The sequence below is a fragment of the Engystomops pustulosus genome, chromosome 2 (assembly GCF_040894005.1).
Source record: "Engystomops pustulosus chromosome 2, aEngPut4.maternal, whole genome shotgun sequence".
Taxonomy (NCBI): Eukaryota; Metazoa; Chordata; class Amphibia; order Anura; family Leptodactylidae; genus Engystomops; species Engystomops pustulosus.
The window spans coordinates 215,689,033-215,710,775 of NC_092412.1; the positions used below are offsets into that span (position 1 = coordinate 215,689,033).

Below are 21,743 nucleotides of genomic sequence, written 5' to 3' on the forward strand. Positions count from 1 at the left end.
GCCATAAATCCTGACAGTGAGTGGTTAAAGGCCACAGAGGAAACTCATTTCGCACAATGTATATATGGGATTGTCACAAATCCAATACACTACAATCATACTTAATTATGGGGTGTTTTTGCATGTGCAGAACCCCTAAATGCCAGGCTGCCCTGTTTCACTCCCCACAAGTGAAATTATATACCATTTTGGGAAAAGATGCAGGTCCATCAAGTCCAACAGATTAACAAATTGTGAACAGTGCACAGATGGAGCATACACACCGAGTCCCCAGCCTGTGTGGGGCCCCTCAGAGGACATTCAATACCCTTTTTCCTTCTAACAGAAGTCCAAGCAGAGACAGGCAACTATCCCTGCATTGTGTGATAAAGGTCTTCAGTGGCAGAACCCTTTTCAGGCTATCCGGCCATACTGCATAATGGCTACCTGAGGGTAGACCACGGCCACCATCACTTGTATCAGAAACCAGTTAGTTTTGTGTGTGTATAATGTCACATTTTTACCTATGGCCGAGAAAAAGGGGGGTGGATGGGCGGGGTCGGAGTTCAGCCTTTGCATTGCAAATGTTGATTCCCACATGATCCAGAGCAATCTATGTAATAAGTGACATGTCATTAATTTGTTGACAAATTTCTCGCACACTGTGCATGGGATTGTGCTAAATTACACACTACAACGCTACTGTATTAGGCATCTTTCACACAGCCGCAGCCCGGGAAACTACACAGCAGCAGCTGCTCACCCCTCCCCTCTCCATAGCGGAGCACAGCCGCAAATACAGGAAAAAAGCATGCCATAGCCACAGACAGATCTACTTCCCTGCAATGGCTGTTTAATAGCAGTACAAGGCCGCATTCACACGGTTGTAATGGGGACCAATATGTGGCCCCATATTCGGTCCTTCGAAGTATATGATCTTATGTGAACATGGCCAAATAACATGCAGTACCCAAAGTAAATGTATGGGACCACCCTGATATATAACATAATATAATGCTATAATCAGACACTCGCCAAGTTCTCCTGCACTTCGGACTGGAAGGCCTAACAGGATTGAAGTGGCTGGAGACCTGCAGCGGATATAATGAAGCCCTCACACAGGCTGCTAACAGCTACTGAAGTATCCCACTAGCAGAATTACACATTTCTAGGCAAATTTTAAATCCTGCTTGGTTTCAGAGGGCTGTGCACATGTCAATAAAGGCATAAAAAGCTGCTGCCTCAGTTCTTTAAGACAGAGGAGGCTGAGAATCCTATCTTACAGCGGCAAATGGTAATAAGCCTGGGAAATGTCAGATTTGCCGGCTTTATTTTGCTTGCACCTTTTAAGAGAAAAATTGATTGCTTTCTAGAAGAAATTGGTTTATATATTAAAAAAAAAAGCAAAACACACATGCAAAAAAAACTAAACTTTTTATTCAGTCTTCAGAATAAAAAGGGAACATTTTTTCTCTGAGCCGATTAATTCCATTACAAATAGAAGAGAAAATAAAAAAACACAAAAAAGCAGCTCAAAACATAGGGAAAGGCGGCGAATGTACAGACCGCAGAACTTCTGCAATTACACACTGTCAAAAAAAAAAAAAAAGGGAGGAAAAGCACAATATTAATTTAAATGAAAAATAAAGCAAAGCTTTGTAGTTGGCCAGATTTCCCCAGGGGCCAGAGAGTCAATGCTTATCAGAGCTTCTCAGAAGAGACAATTTTGATTAATATCAGGACCATCTGACTCAGTCTATTAAACCCCGAAGGAAAGTCTTCAGATAGAAAAGATAGGTCTTTGATTAATAATTCCTCCATATTGTCATTCCAAGCATTTGCTAACTGTACGGTGCATCTCCCCCGCTGCAAGCAGAGGTTCTCACTGCGAAGGCAATAAGCCCCTGGACATCGCAGGAGCGGCCCTGAGCTTAGGGAACCTTTAAGTGTGTTAAATGGGGATGTGGGTGGGCGTCCGATGGCTCAGCAGCAGCCAATTACTTCCATGGATGCTAATTAAGTCCTGGTAAAATGTAATTAAGCCTTCTTGTAAATTAGCATAAGACAAGAAGGCAAAGTATGAGAGTTATAATTAGATAAACATATTTACAATAGTCGCAGGCTAATGTACAAGATGTCACCCTCTGAGTGCTCCTCCAGCTCATCGGCAGTAGCACTGGGCTTTAGAGGGAGTGTTCTGCAACCTCAGGAGGGACAGAGACCTGCTGCGTGGGAGGAGGGCAGGAGCTAACCATTCTGGCAGTGTGTCTGCAGGAAATATTCTTGTGTGATGGGAAAGATTGGTTTATTATCAATTACAAGTAACAGACTTTACACATTAGCTGAAGATACTCGAGGGCACAACCCAGTCGCCGTCATATCCACATTTTTTTCACTAGTTTCTCAGGGAAGAATAGATCTTTATACATTTAGCCACCGCTCAGGCTCCTTGAGAGGCCAATTTCCGGATATTCATGATAAGACGTCTAGAGTATTCTTTGTGATCGACTTGCTTCACATCCATGGCTGTGGCCTTGATACGAGACTCATCCTAAAAGGAAAACAAAAAATATGATTACATGGCAGCACAGTGAAAGCTCGAAAAGAAAAATGCACCTAAAAACTGAAATAAAACCTAAAAGAGCTGCCCACATATACTCTCCCCTCCCCATCTGATCTAGAGGGACCTGTGCACTTGCATCGCTAAACAATCCTCGTCAGATCAAGAATACATGTAACTCCTGTAATAGCTTCCAAAACGTACAACATTGTATCAGCTTATATTTTAAAAAATCAAATACATTTTCCTAATATTTAGCTTCGACAGCCAGCATAATCTCCTGCGAAGATCCTTCCAGAAGGATCATCCAACCAGGTTTATTCTGTTACAGTCACAGAGCAAAGTTCCTAAAGATGAATAGGGATGGGTTTGATAGTCTAAGGCAGTGATGGCGAACCTTTTAGAGGCCGAGTGCCCAAACTGCAACCCAAAACCCCCTTTATTTATCGCGAGGTGCCAACCAAAAATTAAAGCAGTAACTTGTTGCTCCCTGTTCAACAACTTTCAATCATATTGACCTCCTGAGGACAGCAACACAGTAGAAAGATGGGAAATTTGCATCATTTTAGCTTCTTTCCAGTGTCCCTCAGTACAGAGAAAATCGTGGGGCCTGCAGGAGGTCCTCCAAAAATAATTCAGCCCTTTCTATTCATTCTCCCTCTTCCTACAGTCCCAAGTGGAGAAGTCCGTATCAAAATATGACTGAAAGCAGCATATTTTAAGTGGCTTGGAACTGCAGGAAGATTCTTTGAGTCTTGTCTGGTGTGCTGGGGCGAAGGCCGGGTGCCCAAGAGAGGAGAGCCATCAGAACGCTTCTATGGCTGCGCTGTATGAGAAAGACTTCAGGCTGTAGAAACAAACAGATATTTTTTAAAAAATCCTATTATTGTATTATGAGTACTAAAAGATGAAAAAATACTTTCATAAAATGTCTTCCACAGCATATGTCAAACACAGTATAGGGATCTCGCCCCCATCTGGGAAACTGTGTTCCTTTGACCCCCGTCACACAGCATGGGTCACATGTAGAGTTTATCATGTATGTACAGCCACGGTCAATGCAAACAGAGTGCAGAAAATATGTTTGGGAGCACCACTGCTCAGCTAAGCATAGTGGCCACTTATCAGGTTGATGGACTGTTACCAAAGTCAATGTAGATCCAGGCACCAATAATGTGGTAATCGTCCATCCATAAATATAAGATGGAGGCCACGGATAAGAATCAACCTTTGGAATTATGCTAATGAGTCTGAAGGGTTCTGGGGGTGTCAGAGCCCCTGTGTGCTGCAGCTTCAAAGGCTGTTACACTGTCTTGCCCTCCTTGCTGTTCCATAAGCAATCCCCCCTCCCCCCACTGCCTGCTGTAATCTCACTGCAGCAGAGGAAGATTAAGAAAACAGAAGGAAGAGGAAGCGCTTCAGCGCTTGCTTCAGGCTCATAGGTATGGTTTTAAAAGTTGATTTTGGAAGGAAGGAGGACATGCATAACAAATATAAGGAGATTACCATAGTCACAGCGCCTGGGGGATCTAAGAGTAAGCATCCCTGGTTTACCCATGCTTGATTTTTATGGTAGATTTCCTTTAAGAACTGTTGATATGCGGGGTGCCAGTATTGGTGCCTCACCCTCCCCCAATTGCCAACCACATATGACAAATTTACATGATCCCAGACAAAGTTAGGTGAAAAATTTCACAGGGATCAGGATTATTTAATATATCAGGAGCTTATACATTGTATCGTATAACTGATGACATTTACAAGCTTTGACGACAGCAGCGACCTAGAAGTGCACGGCCTGACACCGATTTCCATGCGGCCAAATTTTCTCCAGTACACAACGCTCACGTCTTAATGGTGCAGAACTAGTAATGAAGCACTAACAATCTCTGAAGGCTTGGAGGAAGAGCTGTGCTGTGTGTAATGCAAAACTAGGACCATAGCAAGAAATGAAAGTGGCGGCTGGTAACCAGTTGGGCAGCGGGAGATGTAGCCGCCAGATCACGCAAGAGATCAGCGTCATGTGTCTAAATTCACATCTTGAAACAAGATACAATTTGGCAACCTAAGGAGCAAGAATGGGGATTTCGGCTATTAACATTCAACCTAACTTTATATTCACATAGCAAATATTCAATAATCAGCTTCACAAAAGAGCTCTGAAATTATACATCACACACAAATAAATAAAAGCCTAGATTATTCACATTTAACGTGCAGTTGAGAACCACTTTGTTTTCCCAAAAGCCTTAACAAGAGAGCAGTGGGAGCCACATAACTGGTAGGCATGTTATAAAATAATGCCTTTTGTGCCAGCGCCTAGGAATCGCACAGGCACAGTGTGACGGCCTATAATTGATGTATATCTCTGCCCCCTTTATTATATTACAGTGTTTTGTGAGTCACATGTGTTCGTTTTGTAATGAATTCCAATGAAGAAAACAAATTAATTTGCATAAACCTAAAATAATAGGCCATGGGTTAATTGAAAAGCAAAACTCTGGGTCATAAAAAAAATTTAAGTCCAATTTTAGTCAGATTATCAGGTTTCTTTATGGTCAAGTCGCTGTATATGTAGTACAGTAATAGAACGGGTATTAAAGGGCTAAGGTCTTTAGTTATCACCCCATTAAACTACTATCCACAACAGGTACGCTATGAAATGCACTTTCTAGTATTCTGTCTTTCATGTTATATCTCACCCTTTTACCTACTAAAAAATAAAACTCCTCCAAAGTTATGTGAAAATGAGTTAAATTTAACCTGAGGCTACAGGGGAAGGTCTGTTCAAATGCCCCCATCGTCAGTTCTCTATAGCACCTAGATACATGCTCCCAGTGTCAAACTGAAGAGAGGAGTCTAATCTTTCAGATCACATGAGAATGGTGGTTCTGTGATCTAAAGACAAAGTTGGGAGAGAGCTGCAGATAAACATCCGCTTCTTACTTAACTTCCTGCATTTCCATTGCTGTAGATAAAGTTTTTGAGACCAGGGCCTGGGAAACCTCAAAGCATATGCCAAATTTGGTCACCAGTTGATCACAATGGGGTTCAGGGTGCACCTTTAGTGCCATCTCACTTATGACACAGTCTGGGAAGACCACCAAAATAAGATGGCTCAAAATTTCACCTGTATGACAAATGCTCATGAAGCGGATGACCCATCTGTAGAAAAATTACCTTAGTTTGCATTGTTCATTTGTGATTGTTGAACAATTTCTATATTATGGGGTTTAGGAGCGCCTCATCCACAACCCCTGTAGTGCAGACCAAATTTGTTCACATTAACCTGCGACGATGCCATGCATGTCATGTGTTAATAAGCACATTGCTTTTGAGTGTTGTACTTCATGAAATGTTCCAAAATAGACACCTCTGGCAGATTGAAAGCTCTGACATTTGCCTCTGTATAGGTAGTCAGTGGCAGACTTCACTCATACAACCTCAAGCTAATATATTATACACTCAGGCATGAAATGACCCGAGTGGTTCAGTTCAGTTACCATGTCTATCCCAAAATTCAGCCTCCTCGCCATTAAATAGGCTTTACACATCTACCCTGAACAAGGATCTGTAAGACTGTAAAACCCTCAACTGAGCGCTGAACTTATTTCTGGATCTAGAACACAAAGCCAAAATGTAGTCATTGTGATGTAGACATGCCAAGAGTGGTAGTTCATCCAATGCTATCACAATGATTTTCTATCTAAAACTAAGAGTAGGCGGTACTTCTCATGAAAGCAATTAAAATACATCTTGGAAGCTGGCGAGATAACAACAACTGGGTAAAATTGACACACACATTTGTAACTTGCAGCAAGCTGGAACATTACACTCAGCCCACACATGTACCGGGAAGCTGGAACAGTCTGCTAGTGCTAGGTGGCCTTTCCTGGAATTCGCTCGTATGGAGGCTTAACCATTTTATTACATGCAAAAGCCACTTCTACAGCGGATTCTTAAACTTTGAAGGAGATTGTATGTGAACTCATCTATTACTAAATAAAACAGGTAAAATTGTAGGCCAAGGTCACATCGTGTGAGATCTGCAGTTATTTCCTTCAAAGTGCAGTCTCACGTGGCTTTTAACATGTGGGTTTCAAAAGTCACCGCAGAAGCTGGAGAGATTTGCCCAATTAAACAGCTGTTAACATTTGTTTACCAAACTCAAATGTCAACGGCCAACGAAAAGATCTCAGGCTGCATTCACACATTGCAGTTAAAACTGCATCTCGACTGCACGGTAAGCAGTTCTGGGGGTATAGGTGCAGGTAACATTTATTGATCAGGTTTGCTCTTCAGTTCATTTCTTTCATTAAGAAACTGCAGCTAAAACCGCATCAAAATGGGATGGATGGATGGATGGTCATGCAATACACAAACATTTTTCTGGGCACCAAACGATGGTTCAGACACAATGGTGTGTAGACCGTCCAGAAAAAAAAAGTCTATATTGCATCTGTTTTCTTCACATTCTTATTAAATAAAGCCTGAGCTGCAAACATGGGGCAAGAATAGGACCTGCCCAAAGTTTGTATGACTGCATCCGTACACATTGTCATGTGGAAAATACGCATAAAATTCTGCATCAACTATGCACAGTTCTTATGTGCATTTCTGTTAATTGTAATAATTTTGCTTTAAAAATTCACATCTGTTTGACAACTTTTTATTTCACTTGCTCTGCTGTCATTTCTCACAAAAATCCACAATTACATTGCGTTTTGAAACCATATCACAGATGAGGAGAGATTAGCCCAATTACATTGCTGTTAACATGTGTATTTACAAAACCCAATGTTAACACGTTTTGTAAATAAAACATTAACACAATGTTAACATTGTGTAAACACATTGCTTTAACATTTTATTTGTACACGCAAATGTTAACAGTAATGTAATTAGGCATAACTCCTCTCCTCAGCTGTCGTATTGGGTTTCAAAATGCAATGTAAATGCCTCGTGTGAATGCAGCCCAAGGGCGATATACCCACTTATACCGACTTGTCAACCAATGGAATTTCACCCACACAATACAGAATCTCTATGAAATCTGTATTATCTGAAAATCTATATTTTACCTCCTCAGGGAATGATGCAAATGTGATCTGAATAATTAAGAACTTAGCCTCAGATGTTGAAACAGACCCAAAACATTTCTGGAGACAGATTTGTGAACCATTGCAGGTACACTCCCTCTGCAGTTACCAAAGATTACTGCACTTATTTCTAACCACCGGAAAGAAAGTTATTGCATACAATGATTTCATTCATATGTGGCACAAGCAAAACTTGCTAGAAAATCCTCATGTACTTACATTGTAAGTCTCCAACTTGACCCGAACTCTAAAGGTGTAAGACCGGAAGTTTGCGTTCTGAAATACCTCATCGTAAGCTTGTTCATTCTGCAATGAGAACACAAGACGAGCTGTCAGGAGAAGCTCCCTCTGTCCAGGAACTAATTGCACCTTTAAACTTGTCAAAATAGCTCAGCAGCCATTTGGGGGGAGGTGGGGACAGTCCTTTTCTCTCTTCCCAGAAGACATTTACTCGACAAAGAATGTGCTCGCTCTAAGTGTGGACACCCACAGACTACTTTTAAATGAAAAGCAGCAGAGAGCACTTTTACCCTCTGGAGAGCAGACAAATCCGTTTGCATTCAGATATAGTGAAAAATCTTCTGAGGGGGACGAAAAATAAGTGCTGCTTTTACTGAACAGAATCTCACAAATCCGCTCTCACAGGACACAGAATAGACGTCTGATTGAACTTCACAGATCAGGAGGGCAGGACTCCATCACCTCCACGTTCTCAATGTCTATGGGGCCCTACATGAAGCAGATTCATACCAGACTTTACTCAATATACATTGTTAGTGATAACCCAAATCCTCTGAACAGTGAAGGTAAATCAACTTTGGCATTGAAAGAAAAATTTAAGTAAAAAACAGCTATAACATGAATTTCTGTCCAGAGTAAAAGAATAATATCACATAACTGCAGACCAAGTCGGGGAAGTAAGAGCTCTCTACACAGAGACTATGGCAATTGGGGCCACATTGCAGGCATGTGGAGACTTAAAGCCACTGATACTCCACTAGGGGATTCTGGGAAATATGCAAATATGTTTCTCAGGATGGTAAAAGGAAAACATTGCCTCTTAGCTACATTGTAAGACTGCAGACAAAAGGATTACATATAACATGCTCTACAGCTGCACTGCCAGAGGCAGCCACTAGAGGGAGTGCACGGTTATTAAATCCAGTGTATAACACATTGCAATAAGCTCCTTCCAGCTAACATTTCGTTTGGCAAGACCTTAGCTACCATCAGAGCCCTACACAACCAAATCACCATACCTTTTCCTTGAGTTCTCCAAGGTAAGCTGCATTTTGACCAAGTATAGACTCTGCCGACTCCTGAAAACATGTGATCCATTGATTCTCTCCAAAATCAGCAATGTTTGCCTAAAAGAGATAAGATCAAATAGTTTATCATAGAGAAGAGAGAGAGACTAGCAGCAAGTGGGTTTTAATTACAGGAACAAACCCAGCACATGTTAAAAAGTCTGTGCGTTGGTCAGATTTCACGGCCCTATCACAGTGCGGCAGGTGGGATTGGGCATATCATAGTCATATATGAGGCATGGAGTCCCTTCTTAGGTTCTGTATTTCTGGTAACTGCTGTGTAGCGGAAGAAGGGCTCCTTACATCATATATAACTATTTTGCTCAGATTCCTTTTTTGGACATCGTGGTCGATACTCAATATTTGTCAGTATCGTTCAAAACAAGTTTTTCCACATCCTCTGGACAGTGGACATGTGTCTGACCACCGAATTATTATTTATGAAGGTACATGACTGCCCTGTGTGAATGGGATAGGAAGTAATCCCTTATGTAAGGTGCCTTTTACACAAACTTTTTCAATCAGTTGTGGCTGTATGCTCGGCCGGGTGAGCATACGTTTGTGTGAAAGAGGCCAAAGGGTGATGCCAAACATGGCGCTTTTAGTCCGTTTTTAAGCATGCGTTTTCAGTCCGTAAAAAAACATGCATTTTTGACAGTTTTTCCCAATTATATTAAGATAATTGGGAAAAACTGAAAAACAGATTGAAAACACATGCTTAAAAACGGACTAAAAACGCCATGTGTAGAGGATAAGCACTGCTTACAGAATAACCCTGCATCAAAAGTTTGCTTTCATTAACCATATTGATGCACAGACAAACCAAGCGAGAAAGATCTTGACGTAATCGCTAGAAAGACATTAAATAATGACAAGTCTTTGGGTACAGAATCCAGGAACACTGAATATAAACCTTCACAAAGCTGCGATGGAAAGCAGAAAGCTCTACGAGAGGTATTTTTAAATATAGCTTCTGACATCACCGCCTATTGTGAGATGCACGGATCTGAAGCTCGCGGTCCATCACAGCAGGCTACAAACACAGGGTGCTCATGTCAGAGGGCAAAAAGAAACCACGAGTTACAGCGAACAAGACGAGGACTCGAATCACAAATCCACCAAAACAGCCTGTTGTTTCTACGTTCCACAGCATCCGCCTGCCATTGTGGATCATTAGGGATTGGGGACGGCTGGATTGTAAGCCGTTGCAGCTGCCGAGGGGTTGATGAATATAATGAACCCAAGAGAAGAAAGCAGCGCAATCTCCCTACTGGGGTCAGGGCCAATGAGCACTTGTATAGAAGTGGGGAGGCTGCATGTGGAGAAGTGGAGCACACACAAGGCAAAACAGGCTCTGCCTTTGAAGCAGACACGACTAAGGCAGGAGGGGCAGGGCACAACTCCTGAGAGTGGACTAAATATAGACCTACATCAAGTGTAGGACCATGCAAACATTTCATGATCAAGATTGATGAGATCTTTCATGTAAGCATTGGTAACTGCATACACTAGTTAAACAACAAGTTTTTTTTTTTTTTTTTAAACAGCTTCAAAATTTGTGTTTGCTTCTAGAACAAGCTGCTTGGTAATTGACCCACACAAAGACACCCGGCACAGACATCTGTACTAATACAGTGCAGATTCAGTGATGTGGTCTTTACACAAGTACAAAGGCTTCTCGGAGGAGAAACTTGGCAGGAGATTTGAGCTTTATATCTTGGATTTTGGATCAATGACAGAGTGAGTGAGCCGTATTTATACAAGATCGTTCAGCAGCACTGGAATGAGATTGGAATATCAGTACGGCTGCAGGTCTCCGAGCAGTTATGGAGAATACACCAAGCGTGCCACACATTAGCGCCGCTGCTGAGGGATCTTTAACTAAACGCATTTAGAAGATTTGTATATTGTCAGGTCTGCTTAAATGCTTTTCCTATCACTCAAATTGTTTAGCTACAGCCAAAACAGAGAAACTTTCTGCAGTGTAAGGCTCCTGCACAAATATATTTCTCCATGCTCTACCTGTTAATCTTGGTTGTATGTATTTCTATGGGCTCATACACACGGATGTGGTTCCTACATGTATGAACTGACTGCACAAACTGTTTCTAGTGCCATCTGTGTATGAGCGCACCTCATACCATGGCAAACAGACTATGGGTCCGTTTTTTTTGCAGTCTGAAAATTAACACATTTGTGGGCAGGTAGACACATTCTAGGTGACATTTTTGGACCACAAAAACTGGAGCTCAATATTTTCAGCAGTTGCCATAATGGTGCATTTGGTGGTTTTAATGACTTTTTGCCAAAATCTCCTAAAGAGACTACAGAGTGGGAAATATCCAATATAGCAAGGAGTCCCTGTCTGCCAGCTGGACTGCAGAGCCAGTACCATAACAGTTTGACTGTGACAGGGAGCCCTTGCATTATACTTCTGAACGATGCAAGGACACTTGTCTACTGCATTGTGTTCAGCATGTGGGGTAGGACCAGCATATGGGTCCCTTTCCATGGGATAAACACGCAAATGCACAGCCATCCTGAGATTGTGGCTGATTTAGTCAGTAAAGGTTTTCTTTCATTTGTACCAAAGTTAAGATCTGCAAGTATCGGTATAGGAATGTAAAATATTGGCAAGTTTAACCACTGTGGCTTATTTGCTTCCTTCGACCAATGGCTACAAGAATGTAGGTGAAAACACTTATTCTCAATAAAGGAACAATAAGGCTTGCACTTCCAGGCAAAATTATCTCACAAATGTTTTCACACTCACCGATAGGATGAGGCGGTACTTAAAGTTGGGAAACTCTTTGTCGCACTTTTCACAGCGGAAAAGTCCATTCTGTTGGTCGATCACCTTCTTATTACAGTCTTGAGAAGGGCAGGCCTGATACAGGCAGTTCTCTTTCCGGAGATAGACAATTGTTGCCACGCTGGTATAATAATCTGCCTGGAAGGGATAAGGAACATGGACACCAAAATGTAAACCAACCCACATTATAATGTAAAAAAGCTCAAGTCATCAGTAGCCTGGTGCTGGGAAACGTATTTGTTTGCTAGCCATGTATACATCTCAGACACTGCTCCCAGGCTCCATTAACTCAAATGAGCTACCAGAGCCGACCATTTCTCAGAAACTAATTGCATCACTCAACCCATACAGGATCTGCAAGCAGAAGCTGAATGGGGTGGGTGCTGCTATTCCTCTGAAAGGAAGGATTTTAGGCTCTTCCACTGTGAGAATCACCTGAGCCACCTAGTAGGCAACTTTTCATTAAAATAAATAAAATAAAAAACCATAACATATTCAAGAGACTGTACATTTCTAGGCACCCTATATTACAGAGCAACAAGGACAATGGGGCCAATGTTTTAGGACTGGAGCACTCTGTCAGACCTATTAATCAGGGCCCTTGGTTTTGACCTGTGATTAAAGGACATCTACCACCAGGATGAAGGATTGAAGCGCACCTACATGCCAGTTTGTGCCCCCCCCCCCCCCCCCCGGCAGGATTTGCTCTCGTTTGGCTTCTTATGCCCCGTTTTTCCCCAAAAAAAATAGGCTTTTAAAGTTATGCAAATAAGCCTGAGGGACTAAGGCTCCATAGTTGTTAGTGGAGCACGGAGCCCATCTGCCTCATTTGCATAATTTTTAAAGCCTATGTGTCTTAAAAACAAGGGCATAGGAAAAGAAGAGCAGATCCTGCCAGAGGGGGCACACACTAGTGGTGGTAGATGTCATTTAAAGCACAGCACTTGCATGTCAAAATTTATGCCAGGTCTGCTTTGGCCTAAATTTCAGCTATTACCTGCACCAATTTTTTTGCAAACTGTTTGTGTTGCATTTTGAAACAATGCAAAAGGCTGAGGGGATGGGGCTTGTTCGTGTGAAAACACATCAAACACTATGTGTGAACATGGCCCAATGGAAAGGCCTGCACCTGTTCTGTATGTTCAATGCCACAAAATGGATTCCAGCGCAGAACTTTAGACTGTCTTACATAATTCTTTATTCGTGCAGCAGTAAAATCAGGTACAGGTATAATGAAGAGAAACGATCAACGCGTTTTGGCTGTTAAGCCTTAGTCATGATCCATGAATCCATTTTGTTGCACTGTGTTTGGTCCGTGCATAGGACGTTCCATGAACACGCCGAGAGTAAAGGAGTAGAGCCGATAAGGACTTTTTATTTGTTCTGTATGTTCGATCCATACAGGTTGCTAACACTTGTTATGTGTGTATTGCTGCAGCACAGGACACAGGCTACAAATCCCCATAATCAATCTATACAATGAGCATTTTAATACTCACTTTTTCTCCGTGGCCCAGGTTTTCATTCTTAACTTCCAGCAAGGACTTCCAATTTGTGTTTCCTCCTCCTGCGCCTCCACGAGATTCAGAAATAGATGAGCCTTCGATGACTTGACCCTCCGAATCAAACCTTGACAATGTAAACTTTGTGTTAATACAAGCATAATGTAACAAAATTCAACATAAAAAACCACAACCATCCATTTGATAAATTCCCTGTGAGGGGTTTAGTAATGTTCCCGGATCAAACTGACACTTAAGACATCTCAGAAATAATGGGCATTAGACATTCATTCTGATTTGTGTCAATCAACAGATAGAATGTATATAATAGACACATTTCTTCACAAAGGGCAAACTTATTTATGTGCCAGCATTTTACTGCTCTGTATCAGAAGTGGGTCTCTAGATGCTACATGGTACCACATAACAGAAAGGCATCCTTACCAGACTGCAAGGACTAGAACAAAACCTCAGTCAGGGGACTCCTATGAATGGTAATATGCGCTTCTGTTTTCAGGCTCTTTAATGCAAGTCTGCAGTTCTACCCACAGCTAGGTTTTTGATGTGTTCGCTTTTGGGAAATCATTGTAAAACGACACTCCAGTAGCAAACGGGTTAAGCTTGAAAAAACAATATTTAACCATTTGGCGTTGTTAGAGTGCCCACTAGTGCTCGCACATGGAAGTGTGGGTGAAGGAATTAAGAAGTTAGAAGGAAGGAACTTTAAAATTAAAAAAAAAAAACTTATTTCTCTCTATCACTTAATCCAATATCTTTAAACGATCATTTCATACTAGAGGTCATTTTTAGGGATAGAGGAGTTTTTTCATATTCACAAAATAAAAGCTTTTTTTCCCTTAATTGCTGAAAGTATAAGCAGCTCTGTTAACATTTACCCCACTGCATTCACTTCAAGCAATGAAGAAAAATGCCTTCAGGGTGCGTTCACATGTTCAGTTTTGGATGTCCATACCAGGAGTGGAGTTAAAAATGAGCAGGAATAGTGGCAATTATGTGTTCGCACCCATTATGATCCACACCTGCTTTTGGCTTAGGGATGCTCCCTAAGCTGCCAATGATTAGACACTTGCGTCTAGTTTTTTGGCAGAAAAAGTATCTTTTTCTGATAGTTTTGGCTTTATGCTGCCTGACATGCCACCTTGGGCGTGGGTGAGGGGAGGGTGAATGCCCTGAATGGAAGTTTTTACTAAAGTCTGTCAGAAAACTGAGGTCTCCAAGCTGAAAGTTCAGCAGGCAGAGGGATTGTCCCCTGCATTATATATTTATATAAAATGCAGGGACTCCCATCCACTGCACTTCCATACAGGCGCAAATCGTCCCCATTCACCAGGCAAAAGGTGGATTTTTGAGGTTTTTAAGCATGGGAAGATATGGCTTATATAAAAGTCTCACTCTTCTGAGATTTTTCCCTAATGCTCTGTGGTTGACAAGCATTTTTGCGAGGGTTTTAACTACTTGGATTGGTTCTGCTGTCCTTCCCCATTACTTGAGCAATAGAAAAAAAAAAAAAAAAATCAATGTCCTACCATCCTCTGAGCTTGAACGCTTCGGGTAAATCTGGATTTATCATTAGAGTGCTTGACGATAACACAGACAGGGACCGGCCTCCGAAATCAGAAAGCCGCGCTCCTTTAATCGCCACAACAGGTTGTCTGGAACCATCAAATTTATCAGCCTATTTTGACCAAAAAAAAAAAAAAAAAAAAAAGGCACAACTCGATAAAACGATAATTATTAGAACAGAGCAAGTACATCTGACTTCAACTTATACCAGGCAGACTATCAAGCACTTTGATCCCCAAGCAAATGGGACCTACGTGCACCCATTAAGACTAAAAACAAAAACACACGTGGTTGGTCCATGAATCCTGGACCACACAGGTGGCCAGATTTAAACAGATTGAACACTATGCCCTGAACAGCAAGCATCATTGTGCTATAAGACACAAGGAGTGCCTGCTTGATGCAGAATAGCAGCACCAAACTACAATTATGATCTCAGTATGGCCCTGTTGTCCAGGGGTTAGGAGACATCACTTTTTATCATATTTCACCGATGCTTGAAGTCCCTTTGCCATATTCGGTCAGTGTAATCTGCCAATCTACAGACCAACAGTAGGTGTTCTCCTTAAGTAGAGATTGCCAATTAAGGCCACCTTAAAGCCATAGATTCTCCATTAGGGAATTCTGGGAAGTATGCAAATATGTTTTCCAAGGTGTAGAATGGAAAACAATTCCACCTTTTGCTACCTTGAAAGGCAGCCCCCTTAACACCAAGTATGACCTACAAGAAGTCTTACAACATGATGTGGGATTAAGCCAAATCAGTATATCTATTCCAGAAGGAACAGACTCCTAACTGTAGACAGCACTGTTTCCACCTGATTGGGTCTCCTCAGTACAGTGTAGGGAACTGGTTTGGTTGTGTCAGAGGCTATAGACTAGGGTCAGAAGTTAAGAGTTCTCATTATGGACAGTTGGCCAATTAAGGCCGCCTTATAGGCCTGTGGAGACTTAAAGCCATAGATGCTCTGCTAGGGAATTCTGGGAAGTATGCAAATATGTTTTCCAAGGTGTTAAATAGAAAACATGGAAATGGTAGTCTTAACATACTTTGTGTTAAGGGGGCTGCCTTTCAAGGTAACAAAAGGAGGCATTGTTTTCCATTTAACACCTTGGAAAACATATTTGCCTACTTCAAAATCTACAGTCCAGGACACAATATAAGGCTACCTTCACACTGGCCAAGCATACAGCAGAGTGCTGGAGGCATGAGCTCAACTCTCAATAGCGAGGCACGGCTCCCGGCAAAAATACACAGTGCAAGGTACGGCAGCAAACGTGTGCTTACTGTACTGCAGTTGGGCGCTATAACGTCCTCACGACAACAGTGTGAAAGGAACATAACACAGGAGAATATTCAGTGGAAGGCTAGTAATCAAGTAATTGCTATGCAGTAAACGTAAGAACTTCAAAAGGAACGTATAGACTATGCGGCCAATGTAAATCTGTATCAGTCAGGAAATCCTCCCAACACATAACTTTTGACGTTTACCACTGTCAAAAGATTCTTAGAATTAGAATGGGACTCTGTTATAACTAAAGCTTAACATAGAAAGTGTTTTTGCTGTTATAAAGAATACATACGTCTTCACCCCATAGAGTTGTGGAAACCACTTTGCCAGATGTATCCATTAAATGAATTGTTCTCTTTGAAACTTCACGGTTGTTTGATTTTATCGTCACCTTTGTGACATCTTCAAAACTCTTGCAAACTCCTATGATGTCTGCAAAGCAAGACAATGTGAAGGGATAACGAAGGGTCTAGGAGATCAAAACAACCTGACAGCTAGTGAAGAGGATACAAACCTAATAGTGTGTCTTTATTCTTATTTTCAAGCTCAGAAATGGGAACAAACTCAAACTGCACCATAGGGACATCTGAAGAGTCATCACAAGGGATAACAGTGGTCTCACTGTTGAAAGTCATCTCATAGTCATTCTTCACTGCCGTATACTGCTTGTTAGCAATCTTCAAAGTGCCTTTTGAGAAGTAATATACCTATCCAAATATAGAAATAAGGGATACTTTAAGCAAAAAAACCTTGCACATCACATAGGATAATTCTTAACTATTCACACCAACACATACCTTATTCACTTCAATGAGAGAGAAAAACTTGTCAGCTTGATCATTGAAGGCAGTAGCCCGAATCTCTCCCTTAAAACAAAAGGAATATATAAAACTCATATTAATGCTAAAGTATGTGATAACCGAGTTTCCCCACAATAGGTTCTCAAATCCTATACAGAAAGATATCCATCACATTAACCTTTAAAGGGAGCAGCACAAGACCCGTCGCTGAATTCAGAGGTGGGACATAGGAGGATGAATCAGACACTTACCCCCAGAGTTTGTGTGAAAGATTAAAGATTGGGGGGGTAGATAAAAAGCAAACATTTAAACACTGTTGACGCGACCTGACAACACCATGTAATAATTTGTATTGTAAATATCTATGGCCCATGTGTGCATCAAGTCAGTGATAAGTTAAATAAGTTAATCATCTCGATCAGGACTGTGCATGATGTGTGGGCTACAAAGTATTCTGCACCTAATTGATGACAAAGATGTCACCACTCGCTGCCCAAGCTTTAGGCTGACTCATCCGCCCCCTCTATACCGAGGGCAAGGAGAGCTAATTATTTGATAACAGATTTCTGTTCTTGCATCAGAGAAACAACATCTGCACATAAAAAACATTTTACTCATTGCGTCTGTCTACAAGTCACCAAGAATAGAAAAGTGTGACGAGTCTGGAACAAGGTTAGGAGGGCAAACACTAAAGCAAAGCTGTCTCTGCAGCAAGGAACAGCAGCCCACGGCATCAGCCTGCCAGCAAGGAGCCGCGTTTCCTAGTGATGTCAATACTATATTGTGATCATTGTAAAAAAAAAACCACACATGAAAAAACACTGCTGCTTTCCTCCAAGACAGTCCCTTGTCTCATCATGGGTAGTGCATGGTATTGCAACTAAGCTCCATTCATCTGCATACAGATAAGCTGTAATACCAGCATCAACCATGGACAAGTGCGGCGCTGTTTTTGGAAGAAAGCAGACATGTTTTTCAACCTCAGGGCAACCCCTTTAGCAGATTGTTAATGAAGAAAGTAATACCACTTCCAAAAAAATACCTTCTGTCAGCCCAAATCCTTAATCTCTCATTGTTGACAGACAAGTTTAAACAAGAAGTCAACACATAAGAGCATGGTCAGTACAAGTTTGCCAGAGGAGGGAAAAACTCACACAATGGGGCAGATTTATCAAGTGTCTGAAAGTCAGAATATTTCCAGTTGCCCATGGCAACCAATCACAGCTCAGCTTTCATTTTACCAGTGCTCATGAATATTTTAAAGGGGAGCTGTGATTGGTTGCCATGGGCAACTGGAAATATTCTGACTTTCAGACAGCTTAATAAATCTGCCCCAATGTCTCTGCTTTCTTACATAGGATCATAAATCATGTGCCCCAATAGAAAAATCATTATGCGCAATCTACTTACACTTTCATCCACCATCTCAATTGAAAATAACTTTCCATCCCCGCGGGAATTGCTCCAAGTACGTATCTGGCCTTTATTGGTCACCCGAGCTCTAATAGTCCACCTATAAAAAGAAAAAAAAAAAGTATCAAAAAGTAAAAATCACTACTTCGGCTACATTCACACAAACGTATGGGGGGGTGGGGGGGTGTTATATATATATATATATATATATATATATATATATATATATATATATATATATATCCCCCATACACAGCGCCCTATGGGAGCTTAAAGTAAGCAGCTCCTACTGCTACAATTGATGCAGCAGTGATGACACTAGCAGACACCGCCGCGCTGTACAATAGAAACGCTGGACTGCGCTGTTGGCGCCTCTTCTCCCCTGGAGCACCGCTCCTACTCCATAGGACGGCGGTGACTGCCGAGCTTCATGCAGCAGTCACGATCCTAATCCCACGCCCTCATGAGTACATCGGACTGCTTACAGCACAGTACATTGTTTCTAGTGTACAACACGGCAGCGTCTGCTAGCGTTATAAGTTTCCGATAACGCTAACAGTGTAACACTGCTGCGTCCGTTGTAGCACTAGGAGCTGGGATTTTTTTTAGTACGTAGCTCCTAATGCCTTTGTAGAAGTGAAAGGTCCTCTTTAAAAATTGATGCAAATGAACACGAGGGGCTTAGGGCTCCATTAACACCTATGGAGTCTGAGCCCCTCATGCTCATTTGCACCATTTTAAAAGCCTCTGAAAAAACCAGGACATAAGCAACTAAAAAAGCAGATCTTGTCAGAGGGGGCACCCCCCAGTATATGTCAGTGTTTTTGGTTTACAATATTTGATCCTGGTGGTAGCCAAGGCCAAGAAAGCCCCATATAATGAAATATCCTGCAGCTCCCACCATCCCCTGATAATGAAATGCTTATTTTTTGAATAAGTTTTCACAGGTTTTTTGTGGCAAAATTTGGGGCCCCAGCTTATACTCAAGTACATACGGTAATTCTCCCGTGTTAACATTTCGGGTCTGTCTACATTTTGAGATGGGGGATTTGTGAAGCTTCACATAGAAAACCTGAAGCAGTTGCAGACCTGATTATAGGGCTAATTATAATAGGGCCAAGCACTTCAGAGTTCCAACATTTGCACAAATAATTTAGTTACTGATCATCAATGTATACTTATATTTGCAGTGGAATTCATGTATTTATACAAGTTTATGGCGTGTGTGTAATATATATATATTTATTAATCTGGCATCCACGGCAAAAATATTGTAATGTATAGGAGCTCATTGAAGGAAGGAGGGGCACAAAACATTACATCTCTTCTGAAATTAGACGGAGTGTAATGACAGTACAGGGCAGAGGCAGCGAGTGTCGTACCACAGGAAGCTTTTATGGGTTTGAGCACAGCCAACAAATCTAATCAATTGCAGGTAGTTTGCATCTCCCCCAATCCTTTCCGTAAAGCAGCGCACAGCCTGCACACTGAAAATTCGATATTCCAGACAAAGGTAATCACAAAAACTACTGAAGTGGAAATGGGATAAAGCGAGATAAAGTGTGCTACGTTAGTGTTCATGCTGGCAAACAAGCCCGCCGAAGGGTTCACTGTACCTTGATGCATTACAGTTTTTTTTTTTTTAAATAAGACAAACTATTTGGTAGTGGCGAACTATAGCGGACAGATTTGCAATAACCAAAAGTACATGATGTAAAAGGATTTAACAACCCCATGGTGGGTAAGCTGTGGATAACCTCCAGTGTGATACAGGCAGTGCAATAATTGACATGTTGTGGATACTAAGCCCAGTGCCTACATTAATTTCTTTTCTTCAATAAATCCCATCCATGATGCAGCGACTGTAAAAATGCTGCGAGTTAGCCACCAGCAAAGTTGCTCCAGCTAAGGCCATCTGCACAAGAAGGTGTTCATTGAATGGAAACCAACCAGTGTGCTGGTCAGATCTTGTAGAACGAACACAATGGGATGCGAGTTCTTGCATCATATAGATGTAACTTGTTACAATGTCTGCGCGGCTTTAAAAACTGATACAGGGGGTCAAACTTGTAGCCATTGAATTGCACTGGTTTCCAGGTTAAATAAAGTGCTTTTTCTGGACTAATACATGGCAGTTCGTCAGTAATAAAACCACCAGCCTTATTCAAGTGAACAGAACATGCACCAATTTTCTGGGTGTCATAACCACTCTGATCTAATTCTGGACAAATCTGTGTCAATAATATATAAGAATTGTGACACCCCAATATGCACACATTTAGGTCCCTTCACACCCAATATTAAATAGAGGAGGAAAAAAAAGTGCAGCAGGCCTTTTACTATTATAAAACGAACCTCCCGTACATTGAAGTCTATAAGGAAATGGAAGTTGAAAGGAAAGACCTTCCTCCATCAACTCCCATATTGGTTATGCTCTCCTAAAGCATAACAGAAAGCCCCAATACAGATGTGAATCAGCCCTAACCAGTAAAAATACACACAAGTGACTGAATGAAGTGAATGAAAATGAATGAAAATGAATCACATTATCCAGCATGAGCCGGTTTATGGTTTTGGACCATGTTTGTACAGAATTAACAGATCTATCCGAAAAAAGCTTTCTTGAAGCCTCACTGTTATTTTACACTCAAGACACAGAAATGTAGCTGTAATATATGTACAATGGCTCACTTACTTTGATTGGTATGGGTTAAGGCTGGCAATTGGCACCACTTTTGACTGAGAGCCACCAGGTGTATTTGGTGCACCCCCTCCTCCAAATGGTTTAGACAGTCCTTTGTTCATAGATAAAGGTGGAGCTGCTGGGAGATAGAAAATCCATAGTAATCTCTTAAGGATGATCAGCAAAACAAATAAAACACACTTAAGGATGCAGAGTTATTAGACATATATAGAAGGCTATGATTGAGTAGAGTTTTCAGTTCCTAGTTCTACAACCACATAAGCTTTTAAGCGTATGCAATATAATGAAGCAAAAAATAGAAATATAAACCACAAAGTCCATAAGGAATAATGCAGACAAGAAAGAGGTTTAAAGGGGTCTTTTAGATGAAACATTAGTTCTGAGATCATGACAGTCTGCAATGCAGATGTAAAGGGAAATACAAAGACGGATACAAGAATGCCCTAATAAGGCAAATGGAAAAACATCCTTTGTTTCGCTTATAGAAATCAACAACTTTATGTGGCACCTCACAGACACCTCCTTGCAGATAACAATGCAAGAATTTTATGGCTGCTCAGTGTAGGGACTTTTTTTGAGCAAGAATAGAGATATTTAATTTAAAGGGGTTGTACCAAATTCCTGTCCTTAGATTAACAAATGTTTTATCACAATGAGTTTGACCCATGGTGTCCACAACAATTATGAGATC

The 21,743-nt window shown here is 41.3% G+C and overlaps 1 protein-coding gene across 2 annotated transcripts in view; it reads right to left on the reverse strand.

Moving 5' to 3' along the window:
* Positions 1-1,394: 1,394 nt before the first annotated feature.
* Positions 1,395-21,743, reverse strand: part of RPA1 (replication protein A1) — a 33,237-nt gene continuing 12,888 nt past the window's right edge. The window contains exons 7-17 of one of the 2 annotated variants that reach the window (XM_072138115.1): positions 21,044-21,167; positions 18,346-18,448; positions 16,933-17,001; positions 16,650-16,842; positions 16,428-16,567; positions 14,807-14,955; positions 13,257-13,386; positions 11,719-11,895; positions 8,898-9,005; positions 7,858-7,944; positions 1,395-2,530 (exon numbers count right to left, since the gene is read on the reverse strand). In XM_072138115.1, the coding sequence (XP_071994216.1) occupies positions 2,420-2,530; positions 7,858-7,944; positions 8,898-9,005; positions 11,719-11,895; positions 13,257-13,386; positions 14,807-14,955; positions 16,428-16,567; positions 16,650-16,842; positions 16,933-17,001; positions 18,346-18,448; positions 21,044-21,167 (1,391 nt within the window). In that variant the 3' untranslated portion in view covers positions 1,395-2,419. Of the gene's footprint in view, positions 2,531-7,857; positions 7,945-8,897; positions 9,006-11,718; positions 11,896-13,256; positions 13,387-14,806; positions 14,956-16,427; positions 16,568-16,649; positions 16,843-16,932; positions 17,002-18,345; positions 18,449-21,043; positions 21,171-21,743 lie in introns of both variants that reach the window. The other variant, XM_072138114.1, reaches the window with a different exon arrangement.